At 43.7% G+C, this 19,136-nt stretch overlaps 2 protein-coding genes and 1 long non-coding RNA gene across 3 annotated transcripts in view; 2 read left to right on the forward strand and 1 right to left on the reverse strand.

The window, feature by feature from the left end:
• Nucleotides 1-5,882, reverse strand: part of LOC143484812 (uncharacterized) — a 10,595-nt gene extending 4,713 nt beyond the window's left edge. Inside the window, exons 1-6 of the long non-coding RNA XR_013122724.1 lie at nucleotides 5,412-5,882; nucleotides 5,249-5,291; nucleotides 4,923-5,149; nucleotides 4,638-4,713; nucleotides 3,950-4,036; nucleotides 2,411-3,868 (exon numbers count right to left, since the gene is read on the reverse strand). This is a non-coding gene — a long non-coding RNA (uncharacterized LOC143484812). The remainder of the gene's footprint in view (nucleotides 1-2,410; nucleotides 3,869-3,949; nucleotides 4,037-4,637; nucleotides 4,714-4,922; nucleotides 5,150-5,248; nucleotides 5,292-5,411) is intronic.
• A 135-nt stretch (nucleotides 5,883-6,017) lies between these two features.
• On the forward strand, nucleotides 6,018-16,420 carry LOC143485271 (uncharacterized). The gene is made up of 18 exons (XM_076984642.1): nucleotides 6,018-6,262; nucleotides 6,722-6,850; nucleotides 7,350-7,499; nucleotides 8,664-8,705; nucleotides 8,829-9,038; nucleotides 9,813-9,923; nucleotides 10,028-10,127; nucleotides 11,056-11,123; nucleotides 11,301-11,371; nucleotides 11,717-11,799; nucleotides 12,808-13,383; nucleotides 13,542-13,759; nucleotides 14,865-15,032; nucleotides 15,091-15,346; nucleotides 15,515-15,593; nucleotides 15,696-15,836; nucleotides 15,927-16,027; nucleotides 16,405-16,420. The coding sequence occupies exons 1-18, from the start codon at nucleotides 6,232-6,234 to the stop codon at nucleotides 16,418-16,420; spliced, it is 2,550 nt and encodes an 849-aa protein (XP_076840757.1). The 5' UTR covers nucleotides 6,018-6,231.
• Nucleotides 13,766-14,664, forward strand: LOC143484811 (uncharacterized). Its single transcript, XM_076983743.1, has 2 exons — nucleotides 13,766-14,275; nucleotides 14,529-14,664. Exon 1 carries the CDS (start codon nucleotides 13,823-13,825, stop codon nucleotides 14,252-14,254), a length of 432 nt encoding a protein of 143 aa, XP_076839858.1. The 5' UTR covers nucleotides 13,766-13,822; the 3' UTR covers nucleotides 14,255-14,275; nucleotides 14,529-14,664.
• Nucleotides 16,421-19,136: the final 2,716 nt, after the last annotated feature.

Genomic DNA, 19,136 nt, shown 5'->3' on the forward strand with positions numbered 1-19,136 from the left:
TGGTCACGTTATCAGGTGTGTAAGAAGAAATAAAATATAATGCACAGAACGTGGAGTCCTCGGAAATGCCTTTAGGATTGCACTAGAGGGCACCGGCTAATGCATGTGGATGTTTCTAAGGAATACGGAGTAGGGCATCGTTTCGGACTCCTGAATATTGAGAAACCTGTAGTGTATGGGGCTCCTCGTTTTTTCTCATCGACCGGTAACACCTTGCCTGCACCACTACTTCCTCATTCACTATATCTGACACTGCATTTGAAAGGGGGAGAGTTAGCTTGATTAGCTTACTGACAACTTCACCTGTGGAGAGCTAAAGGCTTGTTACAGACACATCTTGACATTCTCATTTAAAACTGAAAATATGCTGTACTACTTTGTTACATTAACGTTAGATAAATAGCCCTCCGTTAACAGCTACTTGCTATAATTACCACTAGTTAACAGGTTTGTTAGCTACTAGCTAGTACAGAGTAGGCTAACTTAGTTAGCTAACTAATGTTTGCAAGTCACTTACCTTGGGCGCCCAATGGAGAATGGGTTCTTCCTGGAGATTTTCCTTGCCATGGTCATTTTTTACGGGGTATATACAGAATATTAAGACAACATGAGGGTTAAGAAAAAACCCTCAACAAACATAAGCTACCATAAACACATACAATTTTGTACACATGAAAAGCTTGTATTAATATACAGAATCCACTGCCATTTTGTTATGAACCATTCATTTTAAAGATGGCTGCAGACTTGGCAAAGACTAGAGTAAACTAATTGAAGACAGGAACATGACACAGATGAAACATGACAAACGAGGGGCTGAACAGGCATGGAACAGGTAAACAATACAAGGAAGGGGAACACTGAGGGTGAGAAGTGTCCCACCCCGCGGAGTGCTCTGACCCAAATGGGCAGCCAGGAGAGGAAACTGGTTGGGGCAAGGGAACAGGATTGAGGAGTAGAGCAAACGTGGGGGGTCTGGTTGAGACATAGGAATGAGCCTGGGGGAGACAGAGCAGATACCGGAGGAAGACAGATGGAAGTCAAGAAGAGAGGGGTCTGGGAGTAGGGGAAGAGGTTAACACAATGGTAAGAATCCTCAAGATGACAAACATGCACAGGGACCAGATGGACAGCTGCATGGCTGGACGAGTGCAGGCCCCAGGCGGGTCTCTGGAACGGGTGCAGGCCCCAGGCGGGCCTCTGGAACGGGTCCAGGCCCCAGGCGGGCCTCTGTAACAGGTCTCGCTGTGGCAGATGATACGGTGTAATAGGGCAGCGCTGTAGCTGACAAGATGGTGTCCGGGGGGGGTTGTTTTCAAACAGCATCTGTATACTTCTCTGTATATTTGATAAGTGTTTACTGTTTTTGTTTTTGTACACACACACACACACATATATATATATATATATATATATATATATATATATATATATATATATATATATATATATATATATATATATATATTGAATTGCAGTACCTTTTTAAATTTTGTTTTTATTTCTTACATTACCAGCATTAACTCCTTGTCAATGTGAAAACTGTTATTATTTGGCTTCCCTCTTGGGTATGTTACAGTACTCTATAAAATGTGCACATAATGACAATTACACTGTTTTAAGCTTTTAATTTTTTTTCCAATAAATGTTGAGCATATTGTAATATTTTACATATTTTTTAAATGCTCTTTTAATTACAAAATTTTCACAATTGTTTCAGCCAAACCCATGACCTTCCCTTTGCTAGTGCTTTGCTTAGTAGCAAATATGTACCATTAAGTTAATAATTGTGCCATTCACATATTTTTTTTTTATATATATTCTGCAACATTCTAGAGTAAGGGGGGATCAGGGAGTTGAGAATGTCCAGATAGCACGCCTCATGTTCAGTCCGTGGTACTGGGAGGAGCAGTTTCATTTCTGGAAAAAGTGTCCACAACCAGCGGTGCGTTTAAACCAAAATATGTATCAGACATTCTCATATTCTCTTTAATCCTGTGAAGATCTCTGAGATTAAGGATACACAAACTGTAGTCTTGTTTTCAAGTAACATTGTAGGCTTTGATGATTTTTCTGCTCTTAATGTAACAATTAACGCTTTTAGTACAAATTACATGCTTTTACCTGTGTTTTGGCCTTAACCCAAATTTTAATGTTATTCAGGAATTCTAACATGCTTTCTATAAGTAATTATTTCGAAACAGGACCATTCCATATTGTAAATGGAGGCTACTACAGCAGTACTTACTGTCTTCTGAGGTGCAGTACTTTTACTTTTTAGTATTGAGAGATTATGGAGAGATGTGTGGACTGCAGTGACCAGTGTGTACTATGATGTCCTCCACTATCTTGAGGAAGGCAACTATCTTGACATGGCAGACCAAACATACATTTTCTATTGCCATTATACCTTTGTACCAAGACTTCAAGATGACCTAGACATTTTTCAAGATGGCTGGGACAATCACCAGAAGGCAACAGGACTCCAAACCAACTGTGGGCAATAGGACACGTTTATCAGCCAGTTCAGGAGCCCCAAAATGAGGAGGTGGATATGTTGTTACCTATCACATGTCTGTATTTACTCTAATACACTTGGAAGATTTTTTGATTCAACACTGACCCTGGATTACCCCGTCCTGCATATTTTTGTGTATTTCTTCCTCTAACACACCTCCTTAACCTAATGGAGGGTTTGTTAATGAACGTATTTGGTGGTATGGGTGCAGGGTAAATAGTAACATGTAGGGCATGAGGTACTCCAGGACCAGGGTTTAGAACACCTGGTTTAAGCCACAAGTACCATAAGAAATCTCAAACTATTGGTTGGTACAATGCACTTCCTTGATTTTTGCTTTTTTATTTTTTATCTAGGCGTTGGACATCCCAGAGATTGACTGGGAGAGCAGTGGGTTACCTCACATTAGAAATGCTGGAATTCATGTTCCTGCAACAGGCTGTCCACTTACAGCAGAGCAGTTTACAGCACTCAGAGACCTCATTGACCCCAGAGCAACATCACAGTCACGTGGTGCTGACATCTACATGGCTGCTGTGCAGTTCTACCAGACTCTTTGAGTGAGAGGTTTATGAATGTGTTTTGGAGGATGATGGGGGAGAAGGCAAGAAAACTGCTGCAGTGGATTGTTATCAAATGGAAAAGACTGGAAATGTTAAGACACTATTGCCTTAAACATTTAAGTTTTCATCAATGTCTGTTAAAACTAGTAGTTTCCTTATAGGAAGTATAAAGATATCTTTAGTCCGCGGTTGCCGTGTGGCTACTAGCTAGCGGGCTATGTAAATAATGTACTCGCCACCCCGAGTTGGCAAAAATCACAATACAATACTGCTTAACTTCATGTAATGTATTAAAATTTGTAGTGAAATGGAATGTGTAGATAGGTCATGTTACCGCATGTGACAAAAGGCGTTCAAAGAGCCACCTTCTGTTTGTATTGGTTGGGCCAGGTAGATCCCAAGAAAGACTCAAGGACAGCCTGGCATTCATCTTCACGGAGTTCATCATCTCCATCAACCTGGACATAAATGGCTGCAACAACTTTTTCAATAAAAATAGAAAGAAAAAAAATTAAAACACATGATGTACATACCAATTTGATGATTTCTCGTATATCATGGTCAGGACAATCTTCTATTTGCACTGTGGCTGTCTCAGGTGAATCTCCTCGGAGTACACGGACAATTGCTCTGCTAAGTCCAGGGAGCCGAGGCCCCCCATGTAAGAACGAATGTCCCAGCATCCGTCCAGCTACTAGAAACATGTCACCCTCAATGAGGAACTGGGATGATAAAGGGACCAGATGACCCGGTTCACCTTCAAATAAGCATGTCCTTTCGATATGTCCTGTAATTGAAAGACGGACACGAATGTCAATATTTCTAATTCCAAGAAAAAGTAATAAACATGTAACAATGATCATCATACCTAGATTAATACTGAAGCCAGCTTTAAGCCTTTGAATAATTGCTGAAAAGAAGTATCTTGTCACTCCTTCACCAACAGCAACATCTCCTAATATGGTAAACACCAATTAAAAGATAAAAACACACAAATGAACAAGTTGTGTAAATGAATTAACAATTAACAAGTTGAAGGTGGTGTGCTGGACTTATTCCTCCAATATCAGAAACTAAATTAGGGTCATTCTAGATCTTCCACAATAAAGACTTCTTCACTCTGTTCATCCTCTAGATTGATGACCTCACAGGACTGTATATGGGCAGGTAGGATGACAAGCGGGTAAAACACGCCACATTTCTGGCACTTCTTTTTTGGCATGCCACTGAAGCTTTCTGAGTTTGGTGGCAGAGGAGTGGTATCAAGTTCCATCTGAAGAGGAGCTATATACAGAATTCCAATACTTTCAAAAGCTTGCTGCAGTATCCACCATCATCAGGTGTTACAAGAGAGAGCTTTTGGGTACCACACCCTCCTAAATTTAATTTATTATAAACAGCAAATGTTTTTTTTAAACCCGTCGACAGCATCCCCTGCCACCGCCCCACTTTCTCTTTTATTAACTTTGTCATTAGAGAATACCCAGACTTCCCCAATTGTATACTTTTGCAAGAAACCTGCTGTAAAGCATAATCAGAGACATCCCTATATGTACCTGAGGCTTTGTAGATAAGCCAACCACCTGTCAGTTCCTTTAATTGTGGATACAGTTCCTTTAGTTGTGCAGATATCTAAAAATGATATGTAGAGGAGAAAAAACACCAAAAATGAAGAAAATGTTATCCTCTATACTGATTTGCTTTTTTTAACAGAACTAAAACAATGAATTTTACTTCAGGATTCATTTTAGGTGTTGGGTTTTGATGGACACCGTATCAAACATAGTCTGTTGAGAATAGTAAGACTATGTTGTTTTTTTTATGACATCAAACATACATACCTCATTGTATGTAGCATTTTCATCAATATATGCAGTCCTACGCCCCAACCCAGCTTGTGTGTGCAACAACTGGTTTTGTTCCTTAGGTGTCCGATCATATTGGCGAGGTAGGAGGTAAAAGATGAATGGCTTTACTTTAGCTGGTTTGCCGAGGACAGTTGTAGCAGCAGAAAATCGTCCCCCGTCCCCCCCCCCCCTGTCCTTTGGTAAAAAACCCAGGGAAGGACCTGTGAGAAAATTACAATTACAATGACTGTATGAAAAGGTAAATTTGTTATAGAGTACATATTTGCTTAACAGAACATGATCAAAATAGGTAGTAAAACCTGGCCATGTTTGAACAGCTGCTCTCTCACCCTGAACTGAAGCCTAAAGGACATAAAACCATTAAAAAGCATCGATATTCACAAATTTGACCACAACATATTATTTGTATTGTAGAACATAGTACAAAATATTTAGCTCACTACATTAAAATATACAAGAGACCTGACATTATCTTGACTAGGGCCAGCTGCACTTCCTGACTGTGAGGTCAACAAGGACAACAGGTTCCTTGTGGACCTGATAACATCTGCATTTCCCTACAAGCACAAAGAAAACAACTAATATTTGTACCCTTTCTTGCATCCTACACATTCCCGCCGTGCTGCCAATCGTAGAAAGAAAATAAAGGGTTTAACAAGAATGAATAAACATGTATAAAATGGGGGCATGAACAACCTCTGGAACACTCTGCTATGCCTTTCTTTTTTTATGCATTTAAAACATTAACTGCCAACATCAAACCATTTACTACGATACTTTTGAACGCGAAGTTTAAACGTATTGCCCGTTTTACAGCCTGTAACTAGTTCTGATAACTAGAACTAGCAAGACCCTGATTGTTTTATGCGCTAAAATTAACTATTTTCTATCCTACAACCATTCTGACAAATGAACGTTACTACGTGAGGGAAACACATACTTAACCGATACTGTTAATCAGTACACTTCAAACTCTTGATATGAGAGCAGCTCATACCAACCAAAGCTCTTAGTTAACCACTACTAACAAGCTAACTAACTAGCTAAAGTTCCCCCGCGTTATAACGCAACCATTACGTAACGCAACACATCAAACTTGCCGTGTAGCGCGTTGATTATTTCCCATAACTATAAATAATCAGCCGAATACGTGAATCTGAAGAACTTTGGATGCACTTACCTCGTTGTGCTCCATTAGTTTTCTCCGCCACAAACGCGACTGATCAATACTTCACCGCCACAGACGTGTCACGTGACCGAGAGTGAGGCAGCGCCGTGATCAATGTGTTCAATGCGTTCGATTGCTCTAAAAGGTTTGAATTTAAGGATCTAATTTTTTCTCATGTGAAAAATGCAAGTTGTAATATTGAAATGTATTTTTTTCCAACAGCAAATTTCACCATCTCGCAAGTTCAAAACATAAAAAAGCATTGTTAAAATTCAAATGTATGAATTACGCCATTAAATATTTCAAGTTTATTAAATGTAATGTAAATATAATACAAATTCAAATACGTATGGCAGCGTTTTAGGTCCATATTCATCAGGTTATTGTAGCAGCCTGGCTGATTTGGTGTTTTGGTTAAAACATTTGGAAGTCGTGACATCGCGCGTGCTGCCACTTTAGAATGTTTGGTTTAGAATGTTTGGTTGGGAAGGTAGAATGTTTGGATTTCAGTTTTGATGCTGAAAAGCTCAGAACCGGTCGTTTGAGATTTTGCTCTGCGATTTACAAGCCATACAAATCTAACAAATCTTTCTATTTTTTCTAGATCTTTCTGTCTTTCTATTCTTTCTATTTTTCAGGTGGAGAATGAGTTTTTACCCCAGGAGAACTGACCAGCCAAGGCCTGGACAGGAAGAGAACCACTTCAAAGACACACCAGGTTTTACCACTCATGGTGAGAAAAATACATTTTCATATACTGTACATCATTTTATACTTCTATGTAAGACAGTATATTAATTCTTATGAGTATGGATTTCCATAGGCTTATTCATAATAATTAAAAGTTAAATATACACATTTATATAGTAGGTTTCTAAGGTTCAGAAAAATAACATGTATATTTATTCTACTGATGACTGTCAAGCTCTTTATTTCATGTGTACAGGAAAATATAATTAATGGAGCATGGGTTATTTCTTTGATTTCTTTGACTCAGCACAATTTTCATAAATCCCACCATGTTAAAGCAAATAAAAATAAACATTTTTAAAAAGAAACAGATTTCTAACATGACATCACAAATTCTTAAGCATTCTCCCCACATTCTAATGACATCACATGGCACCATAGCCCTTGTTATAATCACTTGTTGATTGGGAAACACTTACAAGGCATTTGAGCCTCACTGGGAGGCATGCTGGGTTTCACTTTACCTGCTGTGGGATTTTCAGGTGTGCCCTACAACCCCCAAGATCCCTGTGGACCAGCACCCTTCCCTCACGGAAGTACGGCGGGACCATCAGATGTCGGCCATGTTAATGTGCCTGATGAAGAACCATCTATATGGGTCATCCACCCTCCCACAGATCCACTCCTCACTGGTACTGTGTAACACTGAAGATTACATGCACATTCAACAAACCAAATAGCTTTTTACTTCTGTACAAATGGGCTAGGTGTGACTTATATTACTGATATGCTGGAACAGTACACGCTTACTAAACACCACGGCACAGTGGAGTTTGACTTATTAACGGGCTACACATGGTGACGTGGCCTTCGGCCATTACATTGCAGTCAGGAGGAATAAACTTCTTGAAGTCATGAGATGTGCACAGATTATAGCCACTTTCAGAAACAGAAAACATGTGCTCCCATGCCTTACAGATTAATTCAGCTGTTTTAGCTCTCAGGTGAAAAGCACAGCTATTCTGTAGCTTTGATTTGATGCATTTTATATCTTTTATGTCAAACGTTTTATTTAAATGTCTACATTTAATTTTAATAAATTTATTTAATACATTTTTTTCTAACATTTCATTATTGAATTTTTGTTCTACTTAAATCAATTGTATTTAATTATTTGTGATAGCTTTTATCTCTATTTTTTTTCTTATAGACCTGATGATCTTAACAGTACACCCACATGCTTCCTCTGTGCTCTGGGTTGGTGTTTTGCATTTAAAACAGGGTTGCCAACTTTCACACATTGAGCGTGAGACACACGCATTTGACCGTCTTCACACGCTCTCACGCCACACTTCCGATTTCTCACGCAGTGGGTGGGTGGGGGGGTTGCGAACGTAAGTTGTCACCGGCCGGGGTGTAAAATGGACACAAATTAAGTATTATATCGCAATCGATCACTAGTAACTAATTGAATCATAGATGTGAATCAATGTGGGATGTGTGGTGTGAGAGCGTGTGAAGACAGTCAAATGCGTGTGTCTCACGCTCAATGCGTGTGTCTCACGCTCAATGCGTGAGAGTTGGCAACCCTGTGTATCTGCATGCACCTGTAACTAATTTCTCAACAGTGAACTGTATCAAAAATGGTTGGAGTATCCAATTTGAAGGCATTTTACTGTTTGATTTTGAGTAACAAAACAGGTTATCGTACAAGCTTGAGGCATTAGACCTCAAGTAGTAACAATGTGATCCCCCCCAGCCAGCATGTATGTTCTGTTTGTGTCATTCTGAGCAATTACCACAGGTGAGTTTTTGAAAAGTGCATCTAACTTCAACGATCTGATTCTATCTGGCAGGAATGAATAATGACCGTAGAGAAGATAAGCCCAAGGAAACTGGTGAGTACTTTACCGTTTACTCCATGTTCCAGGGATGCACCCGTTCTGTGTCCTGCAAGCATTTCTGAAGCAACCGTGTTGCTGTACGAAAGCCGTAACGAATGCCTCTGTTTGTCCATGTAGTGGTGCTTGCCAGTGGCGATGGCATCCCTCTACCCCAGATGGTCCTGTTCCCAGCAGAACACCTCTGTTTAAATTGGAACCAGGTCCATCGTATTGGAGCAGGTCTACAGAACCTGGGCAACACGTGTTTTTTAAACTCTGCCCTTCAGTGTCTCTCCTACACTGCTCCTCTCGCCAACTACATGCTGTCCAGAGAGCATTCCAGAACATGTGAGTCACTCCCCATCCTTCTCTTCCTGCCACACATCTTGGTTCTAAAGTATTTAACATATCCAACGTAGCCTGTTTTAGTTCTTGTATCATTATGTAATCAGCCTTATTTGAGCTGACTGCAAGTTGAACAAGAGTAAATTGTCTAACATTTCTAATATCACAAGAGAGGAGCAGAAATTAAGCTTGGTTGTCTAGACCAATGTTGGGTAAAGAATGGAGTGTCCACTGGTATGAGACGATATTTAGGGCTGTTCAATAAAAGGTGTTAACAGAGGTGTCAGCAGGCCTCTGTTTTGCATGAACCAGCAGGTGTCTTTGTTGGGAGCAGAGTGTGCTTCTTCCTATTGGCTGCAACAGTTCATTCAGTATCTCGATCATCTCAGGATGATCTACACACAGTCCTTAATTTCACAATGTGTTCAGAGTTTCTATGTAATGCTGTAAGACAAAACGCAGATCTGATGAACATTTGCTATGATGTTTTGGGTTTATTGTATGTTTTCCCATCTGTTGAATGAAGTCTTTATCAACCAAGGGGTGCAGTTGTCCTTTGTACAAACTATTTAACATTATTGTGAGTTTGTCAATGTTATTTGCTTCCGTAAAGGTTTTCTAATTGATATACATAGAAAACATTTGGTTGGAAACATGGCTTTGTTAATTACCTGCTTATTAACTGCTTATTAACTTTCAAGATTATCTACTGGTATTTAGTGATACCATCTGTATATTTAATATGCCTTAATTCTGAGTCCTCTTTTTCCCCCGAAGGTCATGAACCTGGATTTTGCATGATGTGCATCATGGAGAATCACATCACCCAGGTGTTTGCCAATTCAGGAAAAGTCATTAAACCCATCAGTGTGCTGAATGAACTAAAATGTGAGTATGCAAATGGTGATGGACAAAAGCAACAACATATTCCTTTGAGCACCATTAAATGTGAACATTTCTAATTGTGGTCCATCTCCTTTTCTTTTTCAAAGGTATTGCAAGTCATTTCTGTTTTGGGAGTCAAGAAGACGCTCATGAGTTCTTGCGGTACACAGTGGACACTATGCAAGAGTCCTGCCTGTTTTGGAGCATGTATGTTTACTTGGACCACACACTATATCATTGCTCAAGTTGCTAAATTATTGAAATTTTAGCATTCATCTATTTCTTAGCATGTTTGTTGGATATCTGTGGGTCGCAGAATTGTTACTTGACTCTTCTTGCAGACAGATATTTAAAAATGTTACTTCTAGCAGGTGCAGCTGTGGCTGTTAGTCAGGTGTATTATTATTATTATTATTATTATTATTATTATTATTATTATTATTATTAATATTATTTGGAGATTAAATACATGGATCCAAGGGTCCTTTTTTGGCGTTTTTTGTGCTTTCCATTTCACTGACTGAAAAAAGAGCGGAGACTGGTGCTTGATACCGGTGTGAAGAAAATTGCTGATGTATCCACCAGTTATTAAGATTGTTCTGTATATAAATGAGGCCAGGTTGGTCTAAGAAAATAGAAGTAGTTCTGCATTTGTGCAGAAACTGCACAGGCATACAGGGTGGTTTACTCTCACCCCTCTCTTCCATACCACAGTCGACAGCTTGTTTATGTGTGGCTAACACGTTAGTCCACCAGCGCTCTGTATGTGGGCTGTGCGCTCTCTCCCAAGTTGCTTTGATGCGGTGCCAGCTGCTGCTTCTCAACATCTCTCCACTACTGGCCAGCCAGCAGCCTACATTCAGAACGAAGCGTTTGACTTTACCAGTTACGTGTGGAGATGAATCCATCAGGGAATCGCTGCGTCGTTCTAGTTTCTGGCAATTTTCACGTCAGACCTCATTTCTGTTCTGCTTTGTACTTTTAGAAAGCGTTATTCAGAAAGGCGTTTAGATACACTTAAAGGTTGTACTCTTACAATTGCATGTTTGTTTATATTCTCTTTTTAATTTCTTGTTTTAGTTTCTATCTGAATAAATTACATTTTCTGCCTTGTCTGATGTTTTTATTTAATCAGACTGGACAGGGAAACACAGGCAACCACTCTGATCCATCAGATATTTGGAGGTTACCTGAGGTCAAGATGTGAGTTTGTCAGTCATACTTCATTCCAATTTGTGAACATCAAATGGTAAAATGGTATTTACTGTAAAATGTTACTATAAATTATTTATTTCATAAGTGTTCAATGTGTATGACTGGCAATGCTATTTGAGATGTTTTTGATCAGTTAAATTGATTATATTCTTTCTGATTTCACAGTGGAGTGTTTGAACTGCAATGGAGTATCTGATACGTTTGATCAGTATTTGGACATTGCACTGGACATTGAGGTAGCCATCAGTCACTCTGTTGTATCTTTTATAAAGATGTCCATAGAAATGATCTGGGCTTTGAAATTGATTCTATCAGTTTGTTAAAGTGTGTGCGTGCATGTGTACATGTGTGAGGTGGACATTTGTTTAGATTATTAATTAGGTCTGCTAATCATGGCATGTCTGGCTTACAATTTAGTCTTGTATGAGAGTTGCTGTCTTAGTGAATTAATGATTACTCAGTGAATTGATAATTGCTTGTCCCAAACTGGTGTCTGAGATGTAAAGCATCATGGGATCAGTTTGACAAGATTTTCTTTAGCCCTGTGTCTGTGCCTAAGCGTGTTTACATGTGTTTTGTAGACTGCTCCAACCATCACCAAAGCTCTTGAGCAGTTTGTTAAGCCTGAGCAGCTTGATGGAGACAATGCCTACAAGTGCACCAAGTAAGTGTCCCAGCTCAGATCTGCTCCACCATGCCGTCCAACAGGGTAACCATGTATTTTTTCCAAAAGTAGCATGACCAGTAACTTTAGACTCAGGAAGGCGGATACAAACTGCCAGCCTCATTTTCAAAATATTTTAACATAAAACTCAAAAAGCCGTCTTCGGCCACGTACTACAGAGTGCTTTGAAACCAATGGATAAGAGGGATAAAGGTGCTCTTTACTTCTGTCCACTCCGGGATTAGCTGCCACGCCGGACACTACTACTGCTATGTGAAGGTTTGATGTGCTGCGCGGTTTCAGCATTCTCTGCGTTTTTGCACTGAGTTTCTGCTCTAGCTAATGGATGGAATAATGTTTTTATTTCAGTCTGGTAATGAGCAGTGGTATAAGATGAACGACGCATCAGTAACTGTAAGCGACATACAATCAGTGCTGAATCAACAAGCGTATTTACTGTTCTACATCCGGTAAGTTCAACCTAATGTTTAAACCAGCTCCAGATTTTTGAATAGTGGAATATTTAGAAAGGTATTTTATACACTTTTATTGACTGTAACTCTGTGACCCGTGGTCCCGGTCATTGCTCCCCTCGCCCGGTCAGCACGGCCAAGGTGAACGGGCCTCAGTACACCTCCACCTCCTCACAGCTTCCTCCTCACATGGCGAAGGTATCACCACACCACTGCACCATGCCAGGAAATCTGACTGGGAACTGGTTGTTATTGTTCACTAGTATAATTGAGAGGGCTGTGTTTTGTTTGTTTACACTGTTAAACTCTTACTTTCTGTTCATGATATTCAGATTTCCCATAACTGACCGCTGTTCACTTTGCAGAATAACTCTCCCGTGAAGGAGGACCAAGGTGGCTCAAAGCCTGGCGGCAGCAACAGCGGCAGCGTCCCGAAGAGCCGGCCCAGCACCTGCAGTTCTTCGGCTGCCGCATCCCCGACCTCTGACCTCAGACGGCCTGTGCAGGTGAACGGTGGCGCCGCCGCTCACAATAGAGCAGCATCTCTGTCTGGTGCGCCAGGCTCTAGTGAAGGCAGACGAGCGCGTGAGGAGCGGAAGTGTGATAAAGACTCTGAGCAGCCACACCTTTCCTCCACCCTGAAGGAGCGAGGCAGATCCAGGCAGGGACATTATCGCGAGCGGGAAAACCGGAGTCGGGAGCGCTACGGGCACCGCCATCGCCATCGCCATCGTCCCAACAGAGACCACCATACTGATAAGGATCGCTCGGCCAGTCGAGAGAGGATCCCTGGAGAGCGAGAGGGAGATCGCCACCGGGACGGGCACACCCACCACCGCCGAGACCACTACCACCACCGGCGCCATCACAGCAGCAAGGACGAACGAGACCGGGATGTGGAGAATGGTCAAGGTGACTTCCCTCGCTCATTTGAGTACTATGTTGGGAAGAAAGACTCGGGACACAAGCGGGCTAAAGCACCACGCCCCGCCAGCCCTGCCCCGCGGCCCCAGGCACAAAAGCGTAGCCTGTCGGACAGGGAGGATCCATGTGAAGAGCGGCCTGTAAAAAAACATAAGAAATCCAAGAAGAAGAAGAAGGACAAGCGGAGGTAAGGAGCTATTTATGTTGCATGAGAACGGCCATTGCTATACTGTGTGTGACCAGGAGGGGTCAGCAAACAGAACTGTTACTGTTGTAGAAAATCTAGCAACCATAAGCCAGAAAGTGTACTACAGTTTCCTTAAGCAAATCATTTTCAATCTGCAGGAGTTCTGAGAGGGACCCATCAGACAGGAATGGGGACAGCAGCTCCTTCCGACACAAAAAGATGAAAAAGAAGAGGAGGAGGCACAACTTGGAGGAGGAGCCTCGTATGGAGTGTCGCTCTGGCCACAGCTTAGACAAACGTAAGCGCCGCCTCAGCTCCGACCCAGACGAGTCTTCACCCAGCGCCAAGCGACCTACTACTGAGGACTATTACCAGAGTCAGTAGATCGTGCTCTGATGCCACGCTCCCTCCTTCGCCTTCCTCTGGACGGACAAAAGCGATGTCCGACCCTCTCACTCAGCATGTCGCTCCCCTGCTGTCCCCGCCTCCGCACAGGCCCCATTCAGCCCCCGAGACGCCAGCTAAGCCAACCGACACCACGCCTCGCACCCAGATGGCCTCGGCTGAGGAGCCCATCTACTGCTACGACACCCATGTGACGAAAGGCACCACGGCGCCCCCAGAGGCCAACCACGACCTCTGCTCACAGGGGGGCGACGGGCACGTGGCTTTAGAGAGGCCCGTGGCAACCGCGGACGCCTTTGTGCCCAACGGCGATGACTGCAGGGAAGATGCGGTGGCGTCTCTGTCTGGTGCGCCAGGCTCTAGAGAAGGCAGACGAGCGCGTGAGGAGCGGAAGTGTGTGCGCCGCCTCAGCTCCGACCCAGACAGGTCTTCACCCAGCGCCAAGCGACCTACTACTGAGGACTAATACCAACTTAACGTCACTCAGGTGCATAAGGGTCAACTTTCTTTCCAAGTTTCAATTATCCATTACAAACTAGTAATGAGCAGTGGTATGAGATGAACGATGCATCAGTATCTCTAAGTGACATACGATCAGTGCTGAACCAACAGGCGTACTTACTGTTCTACATCCAGTCATTTCAATCTAATGTTTAAACCATTATATTTAGAATATTTAGAAAGGCATTTTATACACTTTTATTCCCCCCCCCCCCCCCCCCCCAATCCATCATTTTTAGGTCAACAGATCTTAAAAACGGAGACTGTAACTCTGTGACCCATGGTCCCGGTCATTGCTCCCCTCGCCCGGTCAGCACGGCCAAGGTGAACGGGCCTCAGTACACCTCCACCTCCTTCATCGGTCCACAGTTTCCTCCTCACATGGCGAAGGTATCACCACACCACTGCACCATGCCAGGAAATCTGACTGGGAACTGGTTGTTATTGTTCACTAGTATAATTGAGAGGGCTGTGTTTTGTTAGTTTACACTGTTAAACTCTTACTTTCTGTTCCTTATATTCAGATTTCCCATAACTGACCGCTGTTCACTTTGCAGAATAACTCTCCCATGAAGGAGGACCAAGGTGGCTCAAAGCCTGGCAGCAGCAACAGCGGCAGCGTCCCGAAGAGCCGGCCCAGCACCTGCAGTTCTTCGGCTGCCGCATCCCACCTGCGCCCGCTGCCCTCGTCCTCTTCCTCCAGCGCACCACAGTCTACCTCAGACCTCAGTTGGCCTGTGCAGGTGAACGGTGGCGCCACCGCTCACAATAGAGCAGCTTTCCTGGTTCCGTATGGCCAAGAGTCATCCGACGAGTCCGACCAGGAAGGCGGAGCCTTGGATAATGGCACAGGGAAGTCTTACCCTGGTGCCAAGGCATCCGACGGGAAAGGTGGGATGGATGGTCCCCTCTTCCACAGCTCAAGCTCCCTCACGCCCAAGACCAACGGAGAGAGGCCCGTGGCAACCGCAGACGCCTTTGTGCCCAACGATGATGACTGGGATAAAGGTGCTCTTTACTTCTGTCCCTTAACACACGGCAAGTCTATCTTGGATAAGTCTGAGGCACACCAGTTTATCTCTGGAGATAAACCAAGCTCTATTTGTTGTCATGGGACCACTAGTGGTGAATTTACTGTGGTCTGTGTTGCCTATTATCTTTTCTGTCCTCATTGTGAATTTGGTTGTGTTTGTAGATGTAAGAAAATGGTTCATGCCTGAAAAAGATTTACCGTCCACCGTAGCTCGAATGTGCTCACCATTGTTTTAAAGCGCTTCGACTTCAACGGAAGCAAAATTGCAAAGGTTTGACCACCGTACTTAATTCTGCCGCACTGTTGTACACTTTCCTTAGTCGTTTCACGTGATCTATGCCGTTGCACAACTGTTCTCTGTCCCCCTGTGCAGGACGTGAGGTATCCAGAGTATCTGGACATGCGTCCGTTCATGTCGCAGTCCCACGGAGAGCCACAGCTCTACGGCCTGTACGCTGTGCTGGTCCACTCCGGGATTAGCTGCCACGCCGGACACTACTACTGCTATGTGAAGGTTTGATGTGCTGCGCGGTTTCAGCATTCTCTGCGTTTTTGCACTGAGTTTCTGCTCTAGCTAATGGATGGAATAATGTTTTTATTTCAGTCTGGTAATGAGCAGTGGTATAAGATGAACGACGCATCAGTAACTGTAAGCGACATACAATCAGTGCTGAATCAACAAGCATATTTACTGTTCTACATCCGGTAAGTTCAACCTAATGTTTAAACCAGCTCCAGATTTTTGAATAGTGGAATATTTAGAAAGGCATTTTATACACTTTTATTGACTGTAACTCTGTGACCCATGGTCCCGGTCATTGCTCCCCTCGCCCGGTCAGCACGGCCAAGGTGAACGGGCCTCAGTACACCTCCACCTCCTTCATCGGTCCACAGTTTCCTCCTCACATGGCGAAGGTATCACCACACCACTGCACCATGCCAGGAAATCTGACTGGGAACTGGTTGTTATTGTTCACTAGTATAATTGAGAGGGCTGTGTTTTGTTTGTTTACACTGTTAAACTCTTACTTTCTGTTCCTGATATTCAGATTTCCCATAACTGACCGCTGTTCACTTTGCAGAATAACTCTCCCGTGAAGGAGGACCAAGGTGGCTCAAAGCCTGGCAGCAGCAACAGCGGCAGCGTCCCGAAGAGCCGGCCCAGCCCCTGCAGTTCTTCGGCTGCCGCATCCCCGACCTCTGACCTCAGACGGCCTGTGCAGGTGAACGGTGGCGCCGCCGCTCACAATAGAGCAGCATCTCTGTCTGGTGCGCCAGGCACTAGTGAAGGCAGACGAGCGCGTGAGGAGCGGAAGTGTGATAAAGACTCTGAGCAGCCACACCTTTCCTCCACCCTGAAGGAGCGAGGCAGATCCAGGCAGGGACATTATCGCGAGCGGGAAAACCGGAGTCGGGAGCGCTACGGGCACCGCCATCGCCATCGCCATCGTCCCAACAGAGACCACCATACTGATAAGGATCGCTCGGCCAGTCGAGAGAGGATCCCTGGAGAGTGAGAGGGAGATCGCCACCGGGACGGGCACACCCACCACCGCCGAGACCACTACCACCACCGGCGCCATCACAGCAGCAAGGACGAACGAGACCGGGATGTGGAGAATGGTCAAGGTGACTTCCCTCGCTCATTTGAGTACTATGTTGGGAAGAAAGACTCGGGACACAAGCGGGCTAAAGCACCACGCCCCACCAGCCCTGCCCCGCGGCCCCAGGCACAAAAGCGTAGCCTGTCGGACAGGGAGGATCCATGTGAAGAGCGGCCTGTAAAAAAACATAAGAAATCCAAGAAGAAGAAGAAGGACAAGCGGAGGTAAGGAGCTATTTATGTTGCATGAGAACGGCCATTGCTATACTGTGTGTGACCAGGAGGGGTCAGCAAACAGAACTGTTACTGTTGTAGAAAATCTAGCAACCATAAGCCAGAAAGTGTACTACAGTTTCCTTAAGCAAATCATTTTCAATCTGCAGGAGTTCTGAGAGGGACCCATCAGACAGGAATGGGGACAGCAGCTCCTTCCGACACAAAAAGATGAAAAAGAAGAGGAGGAGGCACAACTTGGAGGAGGAGCCTCGTATGGAGTGTCGCTCTGGCCACAGCTTAGACAAACGTAAGCGCCGCCTCAGCTCCGACCCAGACGAGTCTTCACCCAGCGCCAAGCGACCTACTACTGAGGACTATTACCAGACTCAGTAGATCGTGCTCTGATGCCTCGCTCCCTCCTTCGCCTTCCTCTGGACGGACAAAAGCGATGTCCGACCCTCTCACTCAGCATGTCGCTCCCCTGCTGTCCCCGCCTCCGCACAGGCCCCATTCAGCCCCCGAGACGCCAGCTAAGCCAACCGACACCACGCCTCGCACCCAGATGGCCTCGGCTGAGGAGCCCATCTACTGCCATGACACCCATGTGACGAAAGGCACCACGGCGCCCCCAGAGGCCAACCACGACCTCTGCTCACAGGGGGGCGACGGGCACGTGGCTTTAGAGAGGCCCGTGGCAACCGCGGACGCCTTTGTGCCCAACGGCGATGACTGCAGGGAAGATGCGGTGGCGTCTCTGTCTGGTGCGCCAGGCTCTAGAGAAGGCAGACGAGCGCGTGAGGAGCGGAAGTGTTAAAGACAAGACAAAAGAAATGCTTCCATATGCTCATATAACAAATAAAGTATAATAGCATGTTACCTAAGCAATAACTTGGTTTCTCAGTGCACACAAAATGTAAAGGAACACTGAAATTCAACCTGACCATTAAAAACTGTAAATGAGATTTTCTTGATAATTTACTAGATTCTATACCTTTACATGTCCATGATCTTTACACAACCAGTCCTGCTGATTTAAATGATACAATAAAGTTATGAACAAAATAATTTGTAATGGATAATTCTAGAATGGAAAACAGAAGTATGGGGTTAATGTGGGATGTGCTTAGGAGAAAACTCATCTTAAATATTAGCAGTTTCCAGTTCTAGGGATTTTGGCCGCTTGAAAAAACCAAGCTTAAATGCTTGTTTAATTCTGAGACTGTGGTTTCCTATTTGTCTGAATTTTCCCATAATGCCAAAAAAATTCTACTACCACCCAAGAATTGGTAGCCTTTGTTTATCCCCCAGGGCAAATGTAGACAGATTCTGCTGTACCATTTTTCAAAAATCCACACTGAAGTCTTAATTTTGTTAGGGCTTGGAGATACATTTCTCAGAAATTGGTTATCAGTTTCTCAGAAGTCTCCCATAATGCCAAAAGAATTCCACTGCTGCATGAGAGTATGAACCCTTAACTATCATAACAGTAAGTTTCACTGTACCATTTCCTCATAAATCCATTTTAGGTTCATACTGCATTTAGGCGAATTAAAGCACTCATATCAAATAGGCTGAATCTGTGTAAATATCCTTTTGATCCTGACCAGAGTGAGCTTGTTCACTTTCACTGAAACCGTCATCAAGAACATCATCCTGTTCTTCATCCATGTTGTCAGATTTCTTCTGACAAGTGTCATGACAAACTTCTATCAGGGGACTGATACAGTTAGGTTTTTGCATCTGAGATGCAGAATCCCTCCATCACCTTATTGTGTACTGTAAGGAACCATGTAAAGCATTAAATGGGCCTGAGGCCTCAGCATCAACCCACAGTCTTTGAGAGGTCATAGGTCATAGTTGGGTCAAAGCCTGCTTCAACTGCTTCCTACTAGCATCATACTTGGGTCAAAGCTGATGAATGAAGGACAATTACATCATGACAGTTCAGCTACCAGGTGTAAGAGAGGGAGGAGCTTGAAGGTAAGAGAAAGGGAC

This window comes from Brachyhypopomus gauderio, chromosome 21 (assembly GCF_052324685.1).
Source record: "Brachyhypopomus gauderio isolate BG-103 chromosome 21, BGAUD_0.2, whole genome shotgun sequence".
Classification (NCBI taxonomy): domain Eukaryota; kingdom Metazoa; phylum Chordata; class Actinopteri; order Gymnotiformes; family Hypopomidae; genus Brachyhypopomus; species Brachyhypopomus gauderio.

Excerpts from the sequence above, each read along its gene's own strand:
- LOC143485271 (XM_076984642.1), top strand. The coding sequence starts at position 6,232 with ATGTGTTCAATGCGTTCGATTGCTCTAAAAG. Across the intron at positions 7,500-8,663 it reads CACAGATCCACTCCTCACTG|GAATGAATAATGACCGTAGA; the intron begins GTACTGTGTAAC and ends TCTATCTGGCAG. Across the intron at positions 13,760-14,864 it reads TACTGAGGACTATTACCAGA|GAGGACCAAGGTGGCTCAAA; the intron begins GTCAGTAGATCG and ends TCTCCCATGAAG.
- LOC143484811 (XM_076983743.1), top strand. The coding sequence starts at position 13,823 with ATGTCCGACCCTCTCACTCAGCATGTCGCTCCCCTGCTGTCCCCGCCT.